Source organism: Aplysia californica, unplaced genomic scaffold (genome assembly GCF_000002075.1).
Source record: "Aplysia californica isolate F4 #8 unplaced genomic scaffold, AplCal3.0 scaffold00204, whole genome shotgun sequence".
Lineage (NCBI taxonomy): Eukaryota > Metazoa > Mollusca > Gastropoda > Aplysiida > Aplysiidae > Aplysia > Aplysia californica.
In genome coordinates this window covers 43,422-57,126 of record NW_004797474.1, presented here as the reverse complement: position 1 = coordinate 57,126, position 13,705 = coordinate 43,422, and the positions used below count along the sequence as shown (strand labels likewise).

At 39.8% G+C, this 13,705-nt stretch overlaps 1 protein-coding gene across 1 annotated transcript in view; it reads left to right on the top strand.

Annotated features, from left to right (window-relative positions):
- Positions 1 to 11,923, top strand: part of LOC101845098 (neutral and basic amino acid transport protein rBAT) — a gene marked incomplete at its 5' end in the record, with an annotated part of 12,870 nt that extends 947 nt beyond the window's left edge. The window contains 9 exon segments of the mRNA XM_005099150.2: positions 4,140 to 4,328; positions 4,791 to 4,933; positions 5,505 to 5,630; positions 6,439 to 6,635; positions 7,683 to 7,875; positions 8,490 to 8,663; positions 9,192 to 9,305; positions 9,726 to 9,827; positions 10,896 to 11,923. Of these exon segments, the coding sequence (XP_005099207.1) occupies positions 4,140 to 4,328; positions 4,791 to 4,933; positions 5,505 to 5,630; positions 6,439 to 6,635; positions 7,683 to 7,875; positions 8,490 to 8,663; positions 9,192 to 9,305; positions 9,726 to 9,827; positions 10,896 to 11,159 (1,502 nt within the window). The 3' untranslated portion in view covers positions 11,160 to 11,923.
- Between the last annotated feature and the right edge of the window lie 1,782 nt (positions 11,924 to 13,705).

Here is a 13,705-nt window from a genome sequence, read left to right as displayed (position 1 = left end):
TCTCTCTCTCTCTCTCTCTCTCTCTCTCTCTCTCTCTCTCTCTCTCTCTCTGTCTCTCTCTCTCTCTCTCTCTCTCTGTTTGTCACAAGATCTACTCCTCCCCTCTCTCTCTCTTTCTGGATACTGTCTATCGGTGTGGACGATCAAATTGACCAAAGCAAAGTTAAAAAATGATGTTAAAACACAAAAAAAGTAAATTAATTTGGTGGTCTACAAAGATGCTACGATTAGATTAGATCTAGATTCTAGATCTAGATTCTAGATCTATTTAACTTCAAATCGAGCCGAATTATGCGGGACGCCATTTGTTTTGCCCGGAAGTTCTCGCGCTGCTCCTCTCTTTCTCTCTCTCTCTCTCTCTTTCTCTCTCTCTCTCTCTCTCTCTCTCTCTCTCTCTCTCTCTCTCTCTCTCCACTGCCCACAGACAAAATTGCACGCTTTTAGGCGTACAGTAGTAATGCCAGTAATGGAACCTTTGTACTTTGTTCACGGCACAGAATTCCACAATTCTGTTATCACAGTGTAGAGTTCTGTGGTTCAGGGTGAACGCTACACTGGTTGGCCAAGGCTATAAACGGTGAACGCACACCGGGTGAGAATAGCCAAATGACTCGCCTGCGCTATTCTCACCCGAGGGAGAATAGAGGTGGCCTTTTAGGTAATGGAACGTTTGTTCACGGCACAATATTTTACAATTCTATTATCACAGTGTAGAATTCTGTGGTTCAGGGTGAACCCTACACTGGTTGGCCTAAGACAGTGAACGCACACCAGGTGAGAAAGCATGCAATTTTGTCTGGGCAGTTGAGAGAGAGGAGAGTAGCGCGAGAACTTTCGGGCAAAACTAAATGGCAACCCGCATAGTTTGGCTCGATTCGAAAAGTTAAATCGCCGTAGCATCTTTGTAGACGATCAAATTAGCTTACTTTTGTATTACGAAGTGTATACAGACCCGGTAACCGGGAACAAAGTCACGAAGTATACAGACCCGGTAGGGGAACTCTTTTGTGATTTCGGGAAGTTTCAGCGCCCAGACCCGGTAGAAATCTAGAGAGTGAGAGTGTGTGTGTGCGAGAGAGAGAGAGAGGTGCTAGCAAAATGTGACATGCCCCAGTTGGCAGGAGGGAACGAGAGAAAGATAGAGTGGGAAATAGGTGGGGACAAAGAAATACAGAGACAAACAAAGAAAAAGAGAAGGCGAGCGATACACAGAGAGAGAACGAGAGAGGGGGGGGGGGGGCAGAGAAATAGAGAGGGTGACTGCTCGATTGAAATTATGACATTGTTCTTTACTTCAAATCGTGATTCCTCCAACTCCAAAACGGAGGAAAAACGATCGTTCATCGAAAAGACATCCGCAATCTTCATTTAGATCTAGATCTAGGCTAGCTGCGAAACTAGATCAAAGATTTATGTCTGCCTAGATATAGATCTAGAAGAACCTAGGTCTACCCTGAGCCAAGAGGGCGCTGAAACTCTCCGAAATCACAAAAGAGTTCCCCTACCGGGTCTGTATACTTTGTGACTTTGTTCCCGGTTACCGGGTCTGTATACACTCCCTTTGTATTATACTGATGAGCAAAAGAAAGTGGGCACCCTACATTTTGTGCATTATTTCTGTTCTGTACCGTAGTAATGACGTATTACCAATAGATTTGGAAAGGCTTGCCATTTTTTCAATAAGTGCAGACAAAGAAAAATGATCAAAAACGCACCTTTTATTAAAAATTCATAACACTGATTCGAATGTTCAAAATCCCAGAATTAGTAATGGGTGTAACTCCCACCAACATTGATGACTACAGTACATCTCTGCCTCATTTATTGCCAAAGTCGTAGGATAAATTGCTGGAGATATATACTAATAATTCCAAGCATCTGTTAATGGTTGTTGTCGTTGGGGGGTGGCCGAAGGCTGCGAATTTCCTTGTCCATCTTGCCCTAGGGGTGATCAATCACGTTTAAAGCTGGGGATAATACTAGCAACGGTGTTATAACACGTACGTCGTTTTTGTTGTAGGAATCTCTGGGTAACAAAGGCACGGTGTGCTGGTGCAATGTCCTGCTGGCACACGAGATTGTTCCTGTGGCGAGCCAGAAAAGGCAGGTGTGGATAGAGAACGTCTTTAATGTTTCTCTGGGCAGTCAGATTACCGTCGATAATGACTAGATCGAATTCATCAGTACTACTTATGGATTCCCTTACCATAATGCTACGTTTGTCAGCAACAGCACTGGCACAGTGAGGTAAATAGCGTTCATGACGTCTCCGGTAGGCTTTCTGCCTTCCATAGTGGCAATCCAAAAGAAATCTGGACTCGTCAGAAAACATCACTCTGTTCCACTGGCGGTTTAGCCATCGCCGGTGCAGATGTGCCCAGTTGAGTCTGGCATGACGGTGTCTTTGAAGGAGACAAGTGCGCCGAGCTGGGTGTCGGGCAACGATTCCTTGGGCTTTCAAACGTCGATGAATGGTGAAGCAGCCGATTGGTCTGTGCCCAGGCCAACCTCTGGCAGTTTTAGAAGCTGTTTGAAACCGATCCAGCACATGTGAAACTCTGATCCGATTGTCTTCAACTAGTCTTCAACAGCAGAAGTGACACGAGGACGACAAGAACTTGGAGTGTCACTAACCGAATCACTTGCTTGGAAGTGTATCCTTAGCTTTTGGATTGTATCTCTCTTCACATTGAAAGCTCTAGTGACAGCAGAAACCGTCGCATTAGCTCTCAGCATGCCAAGAGCTTCAAGACGTTGCGCATCACTGAGAGGCATCGTATAAAACAAAATTGAAAAGAACAAGCCCAAAAATTTTGACGGCCTTTTCTCTGACACACGTTGAAGTGTGTAACGAATAAAGAATAAAAGTAAAGGCATGGTAAACTTTCAGGAAAAAACGAGAAAACATGTTTTTGACCAAACATGTTGTGAACACTTTTTACAACAAAATAAACAAATGTTGTTCTGACTGACTTTCTAAAGTGACTCAAGCTCAGCATGTCAATCGCCAAGTCAAAATTCGTGACACTACTCATACAGCACCGATTTGAAAACTGCCCACTTTCTTTTGCTCGCCAGTATATAACGTCATTTTTTCTTTGCTTTTATCAATTTGATCATCCACATCGAGACAGTATTTAGTATTCCGAAATTACGTCTTGTTTCACACCGGGTGAGAATAGCCAACACTTGCAAGTCTCACCCGCGGTGAGAGGTCGATCGTATTTTTATTCTCACCCCGGGTGAGAATAGCGTATTATTAAAGCTTTTTTTCTGGGGCTGCGCTGCTGTCAATTTACTTTCCTTTTCAGTGCAAACACAATAATAATGTTTTATTTTTATTGTAAGTTTCCGGACTTTGCCGCTTGTCCGGTGGCGATAAGACGTCTAGATCTATATCTAGGACTCGTACACTGACTCGGCGATGGAGTCACTTAGTGGGGAGTCGGGAATCTCAACAACTGCAATTGAGAATACAACAAGCCGAGTGGGTTATTTTCCGTCAGTGTCAGTGTGTTTGAGTTTGTTCAAATCTATAGATTACTCTTCACGCTGGGTTTTATTACTTTCGCTTGACAACGGTTTCCTTTTCACTGGAAATCTGACATCAAGAATTTTGTTGGGATTCCTACTTCACACTTCATCACCCCATCGATGAGTCAGTCTGCGAGTCCTAGATATAGAGTTTATCACTAATATCTAGATTTTCGTCTTTCATGTTTTCTCACTGGAGGTAATTTATTGGTTTTCTAAATACAGGTCCTATCCTTAGGAGGAATTATAAAATTGATGAAGCAGGCCTGTACAATGGAATGGTGCAAAACCCTTGTTGGGCAAGCAGAGTTAGAAAAGTGTATTTCTTGGGTTTTCAAGTTTAGATGGTAGATTTAAATATATTTATATTTTCAAAAGTGTGATGATCAGGGGGAAAATAATTTAGTTAGTGGAAGTTGGACTTTTGTAATGAGTGACCACCCCAACAAACACAATAAAGAGACCTGATGTTAACTCTAACCCTAACCCTCTATCTATTTCATAGTGGTCGCTTGTTTCAGAATTCCTCCCCATTTTAGTCAAATAATGACCACACACATCCTGCTTGAATGTAGTTTTGATTTATATTTTTACTTTCCTGCAAGGACTGGACCCCAAGGTGGATGATTATATTGCGGATGATCTGGATATCAAGGTTGTGTGGCTAAGCAACATCTATGAGACAGACAGTCTTGCCTCTGAACTCGGAATCCTTGATCACGAGGCCACCAGCGCCTCTTTTGGTACCACACCCGACAAGATGAGAAGCTGGATGAAGAGTCTAAGGAAAGAAGGTACCGGTACTTCCTGCCCTGTCCTCTTTTAAGATTGCCTGAACTTAATATTGTAGTAGTGGAGGTATAATCATAATCCGAATAATTCATGTGGAAGTAAAAATGTAACATGTTTATTTAGTTTAATTTGAAATCAAAGTAAGCTACACCAACTCAATTGATACAGTGAATATGCGAAAGTGTATCAATATTGAGGCTATTACATCATTAGTAAAATACAAGCTTTTATTTATTTTATTTTTTTGCTAGATATCTAGTTGTTGTCAGAACTGCCCGTTAATTGTTTGTAACGTTGCTCACCATGTGTTGATTGAATTTTTTTACCAAACATAATATAGGTGTTTTGAAGAGAACTGTATTGTTGAAGCCTGATTTTGTCCTTTCTAAATATGTGTAAATGATTTTTTTGTCATAAAACTGTCATTGATTGTTTTGGGTTTGTAAAAAAAAAATTGTTTTTAGGCAAGAAAGTCATCTTGGACCTTGTGCCCAACCAGTCAAGCAAGAATCATACCTGGTTCCAGAAATCGCGGAATGGTGACGAGAAGTTCAAGGATTTCTATGTTTGGAAGGCGACCACCGATGGAAATCCACCAAACAACTGGGTATGTTTTCATAGATAACGTATTAAGTGTTTAAAGTTGTGGATCAGGCTTTTTCCATTTAATGTCTGAAATACGTTTTGGTGGTTTTGAGAAATTAGTTTTTTGGGATACAAAGAAGCTAAATTGGAATCAACTTACTTGTTTTATTAAAAGCAGAAGGATGTCTATTAGTGCACAAAGAGAAGTCGTGGATGTCCTGTAATTTTTCAAGTTGTGATCTCTTAGGAGGCAGATATGTCTGAATGTAAAAAAAAAAAGTCATCATATAGACTAATACTTGAATAAGAAAAAAATGTCATATTATGTTTTACATTTCGACTATTTAATATATATATGATGCACGCACATTTACATGTGAAAATGTTTTTGGGTTCATTGCCTTTCAGCCAGAGCTGGAATTGCGTTCTAATGTCAAAAGGAAGAGCAGGATGAGTATCAAAGACTGGGTTCAACACACCCCCCCTTTTGAAACTTTGCAAAACAAGCTCAGAATGGACTTGAATATCTTATTGAATGAAAGGAAATCCCGTTTTTCAAATACATTAGATTATGACGTTCCTTTCTATTCCAGAAAACCCTTGACGGAGATCCGGCCTGGACATACGATGATGTTAGAAAAGCTTATTACTTCCATCAGTTTGGCACTGATTACCCTGACCTCAACCTGGCCAATGAAGATGTTGTTGAGGAGATCAAGGTGAGGCTAATGTTTCTGGCGTTTTCTACATTCCACAAGCTACAGTGTTGCTGTTAGGTTGCTCCAAGTGAAGGTCTGCATTGCAAGATGACGGCAAAGCTTTTGTGATACAGGGACAGGTGGAATTTAGTCTTGTTTAGCAAAGATGTAGTTAACAGGTCCAGTCCAATCAAAATTTGACACGTTATTAACTCAATCAACCCTAGGTCTACATTTCCAGGTTGTCAGTTCTCCCTCGAGATTTTTTACTGCTTTTTGAAAAATTGAACCCCCCCCCCCCAGCTAAATCTTAGCATATCCGGCCTAAATTTGGTACACATTTTATTCAAACCTTTATTTGTGTATTTTTATGCAATACTCCGTTGGGAAAGGTCTATATACAGAGCCAAATAGTAAACAAAAGGCCAAGAAAGGAAGTGCGTTCAAATTTCGCACCCCCTCACATCGTTCTCGAATATAGCTTTGTTTGTTCTAAATTTGGGCTTGCACTTCTGGTCAGTCTGTTTCAATTGAAAAATGGTTACTCTTCCAATTAGGCTATAGTCTGCTTCACGCAAAAGTAGTGTTTTGGTCAGGAGAGCAAAATTTTCCATTCCGACTTCGTTAGGGTTAGAGCGTTGCGCGCGTGTACGGATACTATCGGCATTAGGTCTTGATGAGTTAAGTGGGAGCTAGTTTTTTGTTTTAAAAAAATAGTTTTTCACTTTCCGGTATGTTTTGGAGCTATTTTGTCAACAATTTTGTGTAAATGAAGACTGCATGTCGCTAGGTTTTCAAATATATTAAAATAAATCTTTGTCTGTTGCAGGACATCATGAAGTTCTGGTTTGACAAGGGCGTGAGTGGCTTCCACATCAAAGATGTGGAATATCTTGTTGAGAATCCTGATTTACCTGATGACGACGCAGATCGAAGCCAGACCGTCAACTACAAGGGTACCTTCGAGTTCCTCGAAAAGCTTCGTGAGGTGGCTAATCAGTACTCCGATAAACCTGGACGTGAGAGGTGAGAAGCGTGCATGATGTTGAGGGATTTCAGTTTTAGTAAGCATTTTCGGCACTTGCAACATAATGAGGTCATGCAAGTGCCAGAGATTAGATCTGTTACAAGAGAGTAACAATCACAAAAAAGGAGGAAAGACAAGGATGATATTTGTTTGAAGGGAAAGGAGGAGCAAACCACACCAGAACACCCGCCAGCCAGCCACCCAGGTTTAGGGGTTTGTAAACTCAATTTGATAATTCTATAAGAGACTAGATATGCTATTAAAGAGTAGATTAATGTTGATACGCTGATCATGTTATAAGAACTGCCCGGTCTCTGAATTCAATATATAGGTCTGCAGTAGAAATTTTTGGTAAATTTTCCTTAGAAATTGCTGCCCAACTTGATTTAGTGATTGGCCTTATAGATTTTCACACTTCGGGAAAGTGTTGCCACTGGTTGACTTTACACGTCAATAGACAAAAGTGTGGTTCAGATTCTGGTTTGTTCTTTACCAAGTGGCAGAGCCTTTCCAAATCGAATACATTTGCTTCACCGTCGCATGCTGGAGAGCTGAGTGGGAAGAACATTTTTTATCTAATATCTGTCTTTCTGGGTGGGGGTAACCCCCTCAGGTTGGAAGCCCACCTTCGAAATGATCTAATTTGTGTCGATGGAGATATAAACTCGGATACTTAAAAAAATTAAGTTTTTAGAAGCAATCCGCTTTCCTGATGTTGCCGATGGTTAATTTTTACATGTTGGATAAGTTGGATCTTGATAAGAAATTGTTGCTGAAATAAAAACTTCCAGGGATTCTAAAAATAACAGTAAAGAGCAAGGTCTATGAATGGAATTCTGGCTGGAAAGAGTTATTAAAAAATTTGCACTTCTGTATGTGAAAACTTTTTTTTGCCTCTGTACAGGGAACACATTTAGTTTGGTAGTATGTCTATTGTCCAATTCTGTCCTACGGTTCTCATTGAATTTGCCCTTGTCAATTTGAATTTTATGTTGTTGAAAATCCGAACAGAATCGTGGATATTTCTCTGCTTTTGTTCCCTCCAGAGTTTTGTTCGCCACTGTGTACAAAGCCAACAAGAACCAGACAATGTCCTACTGGGGAACTGAGGACAAGAAGAGGCTGCACATTGTTCTGCCACTGATGGACAAGTTTGATGAGAAATGCAATGCCAACTGTGTCTACGACATAGTCAATAGCCAGCTCACAGATGATACAGACCAGTGGCTCGGCCTTGCTGTAAGTTTTTTTTTTTTTTTTTTTTTTTTTGTGTATGGGGTTTTTTTTCGGGGGAGGGGGGGTAGTTATTTTAAACGATTGTTCAGAGGGAAGTGCAAGTGATTGTCGGATGATACTGCTGATATAAATTCTTTTCGTACCGTTCATGAACTGTATTGTGTTGCACATCTCGTTCACGCATTCAGAAGGGGTTGATAAACAAATGGGGACTGAAGAGAATTAGAAATAGGTTTTCAGGTCAATAATCTCGTTCATTGATTGTATAAATTGTCGTTTGTTGTTTTCTGTTTATTTCATACTAAAGTAGGTAATTTTAGACCTTCTGAGCTCTTTGATTATCCTGGAGTGGGTGGTTGGCTGATGCTTTTGTGTGGTTATCTTGATCTCTCCTCTTTTTTTTTTTTTTTTTTTTTGTCTTACTTGTAACACCTCTAATCTTTGGCACTTATATGATCTTATTGTATTGCAAATGTAAAACTGACAAAAAAAACTTGAAGCCAATTATCGTTGATCAGATTGGGGGGGGGGGGGGGGGGGGAGACAAAGTTGAGTCAGTCATCCTTGTGTCCAATATTTGCCTGTAGTCTGACATAAGCTTTGATCCTTTGTTGCAGCTGGGCAACCAGTACACATCACGCATTGCCAGTCGTATTGGAGCAAAGACAGTCAACCTGCACGCTGCACATGCTCTTGAGCTGCTCTTGCCCGGAAGCGCCTTCAACTACTATGGTGATGAATTTGGCCAACTAAATGGCAAGGTTCCAGCTGCTGACCGACTGGCTTTCAATGTAAGTAGTAACACTAACACAGTCGCTTTCTTATGCTCCTGTCTTGTTATATTGCGTGCATGTTATGAAGACAAAAACCATTTTGTATCCGATGCGATGCCAATTTTTAAGACACACTTATTGAATGTCCTGACTTTAGAGAGACCCGAAAAAGATATTTTGAATAAACAGATATAAAGAATTTATATCTGTTTTTGATCCTAGCAGAAATCTCAATTTTTGTAAATAGTTGTTTTTTAAAGAATGTAAACTGCCTTTTTTGAAACTTATTTTTACTATTTATTTTCTCATTACCAGTACTTTGCTGGAGTAGGGGTTTTGTGTTTGTTCTGTTAATGTTAATGGCAGCTCAACTCTTTGAAAAGGTATTCCAGAAGCTTTGGAAAGTGACAACACAGATCTAGATTATTAGGTTGATGAGCAGGTCTTTATCTAGATATAAAGGAAGGACATTTTGTTTCTCTAATGGACTGTTGCTTTATTTCATGTAGAACAAATCTATCTCATTCATCTTGTTTTGGTCTTTAGGATGACTACCGTACTCCCATGCAATGGAATAGTGGGCCAAACGCTGGCTTCACCTCAGAAGGTGTGAAACCCTGGCTGCCTATTGGAGCTGACTATGTGAACAATAACCGCAAGGTGAGAGAGAGAACACAACTGACTGGTTTTGTCTGGTACTTATAGGAAAATTATTTTCTTGCCTTTGTGTGAAAGTGATCCAATATTGGGAAGTTTTTGAGCATCGATGGGGAAAGATGTCTATTGGACTGTATTTGTTTACTTGTTTCATATGATAAAACGTTTGGAGAAGGGAAAAAAAATTTGAGAGATGTGTTTGGATACTTTTCATCTGTATGTGGCCATTAGTCAAGTGCTATAGCTATTGGCATTGGAGATGCACGGACTTGCATTATTTTTGTTCTGCGGTCCAAAATTTTATTTTCCATCATCCAGGACATTGATTTTTTTAAAAGTTTACGATATCTGAGACAGGCACACACACACACAACTTTTATGCCTATCAGAATAAGGATTTTGTTGTTTTTCTTTTTTTCTCAGGCTGGGGATGCTCACTTTACAGATGGAACAACTCCTCTCCAAGCATTTAAGGAGCTGGTGAAGCTCAGGGGAGAAGAGTCTTTCCAGTGGGGTAAAACTAAGGTAAGGCTTGAGCACACATACTGGTGCGAAAAAATTTTGATGTTATTTAGGTGGCATATTTTGCACATGAATATTGCATTTTGATTTTTCTATATCAGTGGAGTGGGCCTTAAAAAAAAAAAAAGTATTTTGTTGATAGTGTCCTATTGTTTCAACACAAAATTTTAATGGTGGATAATAGTTCAGGAACTTGTATTATATCAGTGCCCTCTTTAATATTATTTTAGTTTTGGCTCCTATTCTTTCACTTTTCTTTTCAGCTCTCATATTCCTAGTAATGCTAATGTATATGTGTTACGATGCAGTGGAATCAGGTTCTCGTCAATTATTGGGCTTGTAGAGTTATTGGTACCATCTGAAAGCAGATTTATTTTGTCTTGCTTTCAATGAAATAGATATCCATCTATCTTGAATATAACTCGAAATGTTTGTGATTGAAGGAAATGAGGTCGCCTGGTTTCATTGTTGAAATTAGTAAGAAAATGGCTGCCAAAGTTTGGTAACTCCAATAGCTAAAGTCCTCGAAAACAGAAAAATGACATATTTTGTGCCTTCAATCAAAATCGTTTTTCAGTAAAATGCACATGGAAATGTATTTTTATATTGACATAAAAGAGGTTGCGCAAAAAATAAAAAAAATTGATAAAAATTTTCAAACTGGTGAAAAAATGCCTTTATCTCCGTTTATCTGTATTTTGATTTCACCATGCTCCCTCACATATATATTCGTATGTAGTATGTGAATCAACCATTTTTGGGCTGTTGATATTGAGCATTTGATGAGCTCATACAAATCAATGGTTTGAATCTTTAGAGTTGAGTCTGCATTTTTAAAATCTCTTTATTCCGTGTCAAATGCTGTGTGATCAAGGTTAGGTACTGTGAGTCAAGTAAGATATTTTATTCCAAGTTAAGCCCTCCAAATTTTTTGTTTTGGTGCACCCCTTTTGTACATGATTATAATTTATGATGTTTGGTACTTCTCTCTTTTCTTTTATCCTTTTCAGTCCCTGACTGCCATTCCTTGTTTGAAAGCTGACAAATTGTTTTACTTTTTGCTTTCCCCAGCTGTGTTCCCCCAATGACAACATCTTCATGTTCACTCGCAAAGCTACACGCTTCCCATACTTCCTGGTCATGATGAACTTGGGTAACCAGACCATGTACGAGTCCCTAGAAACCCAGAAATGTGTGGAGAGCAAAGAAGAGGGTGTCGTCAGCTTCCATTCACGAGATGAAGACCAAGTTGGCTTAACTTTGAATTTCCACGACAACCCGGCTCGTTTGGCACCAGGGGACGTTGTGGTCATTGAATTTACAGCAGACGACTAGATTCTTAGTACCATGATAATAATGAACTCTGCGTGGAATAGATTTTTATTTATGAGTGCGTCTTTTCTCTCAATCTCAAGTCCTTTTACCTTGATTTCTAAGTAGTAATGTATATGACACTTCTATTGAAGTAAGAAAAGTGGCAAATAGCGGTTATCACATCCTTGGACTTAACAGATTTCTAAATCTCATCAGCCTGAAAAATGTGCTTGATTTAATGCAGAACTTACCTTGCACGTTTTCCTGAAATCGCATTTTGAACCAGTATAAGTGGTGATGTTATATGACTTGTTGTTAGTAGCCCATGGACCTTCTTGAACTTTATAAAAGAGATCGTCTCATAGTGGTGCTGGAATGTATACTGATGGGCTGTTCTTACAAAAGACACCTTTTGTCACTTGAATTGATAACACTTCCTGGTTCTGGCATTGGTTACTCTGCATTTTTGTCATCTCGGCAAATGAAAAAAAATTCCTCATTTTCGTACAGGTGATGGGGGAATCTATGCTGTGTCCATTTCCCAAGCAAAACGAATGGTATCATACTTGACATGTTTATTATATTATTTCAAGTAGGCCTACTTCTTCAATAGATCTTCAAAAGTGTTCACTTGCATTATTGTTTACCAACTTTAGCCTGGCCTATGCTGTTATTAGACCAAACGTGCTAGTAAAATTTAACAGAAATCAGAAGACTTTTCTCATTCAGTAAGAATTAGCAATGGGTTGTTTTATCGTGGGTGAAAAATAAACTGTGGAAGAAAGTGTCGTGCTTTTTGTTACTTATATCGTATGGCTTTGTTGCTGTTCGTTTATGTAATAGTTTGTCCTGATGCTGCTACTCAAATTGTAGTGTTTTAGGTTCTCAAACAGACAGGTTTGGTGGGTGCTCTGGTGTGGTTTGCATCCAATTTCCTACCAAAGGTCATTTGCCCTTATCTCTCCTCCTTTTTTGTGTTTGTTACTCTCTTGCAACGTCTAAATCTTCAATATTTATACAACCGTACAGATCTTACTAAAACTATAACACTGGGTTGCCTGGTGTCTTATGTGAGGCTTGATTCAAGCCCAGTCTCTGAAATCAAATGGTGGACTCAAAGGTCTCGTTGAAGTCTTCACTTGGGTTATTACATGTGGTTTTGGCAGCGTCGTTGGTGAAGGAGATGATGATTTTTATCTAAGCTTTTGTACCTAGTCGGAAGGTGTTGTCGAGCTCCTAGAAGAAAGGTAGTGGATTTGAACCCTGCCGGGTCCCAATGTCCTTCAGAAAGACACTTTATTAGAAATTTCGTCAGTGAGTAGCCGGCTGTAGGCAAAAGATCTTTTCAGTTTTAAGAGTTAAAGCACTTAATTGATTACTTGCACTTCATGCTTCCTGGGAAGCTGAGAATGTTTCTGACTGAGGGTACAGAGGGTCTGCTGAGTAATGCACCACCTGCTTTCACTGGGGTACTCATCTTTATCAATCCAGACCTGTCAATACACACACGCACACTCTATTTCTCTTTCTCTCACTCTCCTTGTTCTTTCCCCTCTTTAATTATATGTTCATGTACTCTCTGTCTCACACACACACATGCGTACGTGGATGGTTGGCGGGTGCTCTGGTGTGGTTTACTCCTTCTTTCCTATTAAACATCTATCGTCCTTATCTCACCTCCTTTTTTTATGTTTCTTACTCTCTTGTACAATTGTGGCGACAGAGTTGTGGTTCATAAGACGCATGCTTCGTATCCCATGGACAGCTAGAAAAACAAATGAAGTCTTGGTTGAAGCATATTGCAGAAGACAGCTTATGACGAATATAAGAAAGCGACAGTCAAATTTCTTCGGACACACGGTGCGGAAGGAAGCATTGGAGAATATTGTAACAACAGGCAAGTTTGATGGAAAGAAAGGCAGAGGCGGACAGAGGGAAAAGATACTGGACAAGATGACAACATGGCTAGGAGCAGCAAGAACAACAGACACCATTGCTGCAACGCAAGACAGAGTGAAGTGGAGGTCCATGATCGCCCACGCCGGTCGGCAAGGCACCGGATGATGATGACTCTCTTGCGACACCTCTAATATAATCTTTGGCACTGACCTTATTGTGTTGCAAGTGCCGGAAAACACTTACTAAAACTACAAACACATGCATGCAATGCATTTTTCTCGTGTCCCACCGTTGCTCTGCAACATGCTGTTGGAATGACGAAACCAAAGAAGCAATTAAAAATAAAATGAAAAAGAAGAAATGGCAGAAGTCAAAGACTGAAGACGACTATATAGAATACAGAATCATCAAAACTGCTAAAGAAAATGCATGGAAAATATATGGCGAGAAACTGACCAAAATCTGCAAGGAAAACCCTAGAGTGGTTTATAAAAATGTGAACAGTATGCGAGTAGGGAAAGACCCATACAACTCGACATGCATTATAAACGATAAAGAAGATACCGGTAATGCCATTCTCAGCAAGCATGCCTCATTAAGAAAAGATGGGAAAATTCTTTAAAAGAAATACTCAACCCAGACGCTTGCCACGGACAACAAGAAGAGTT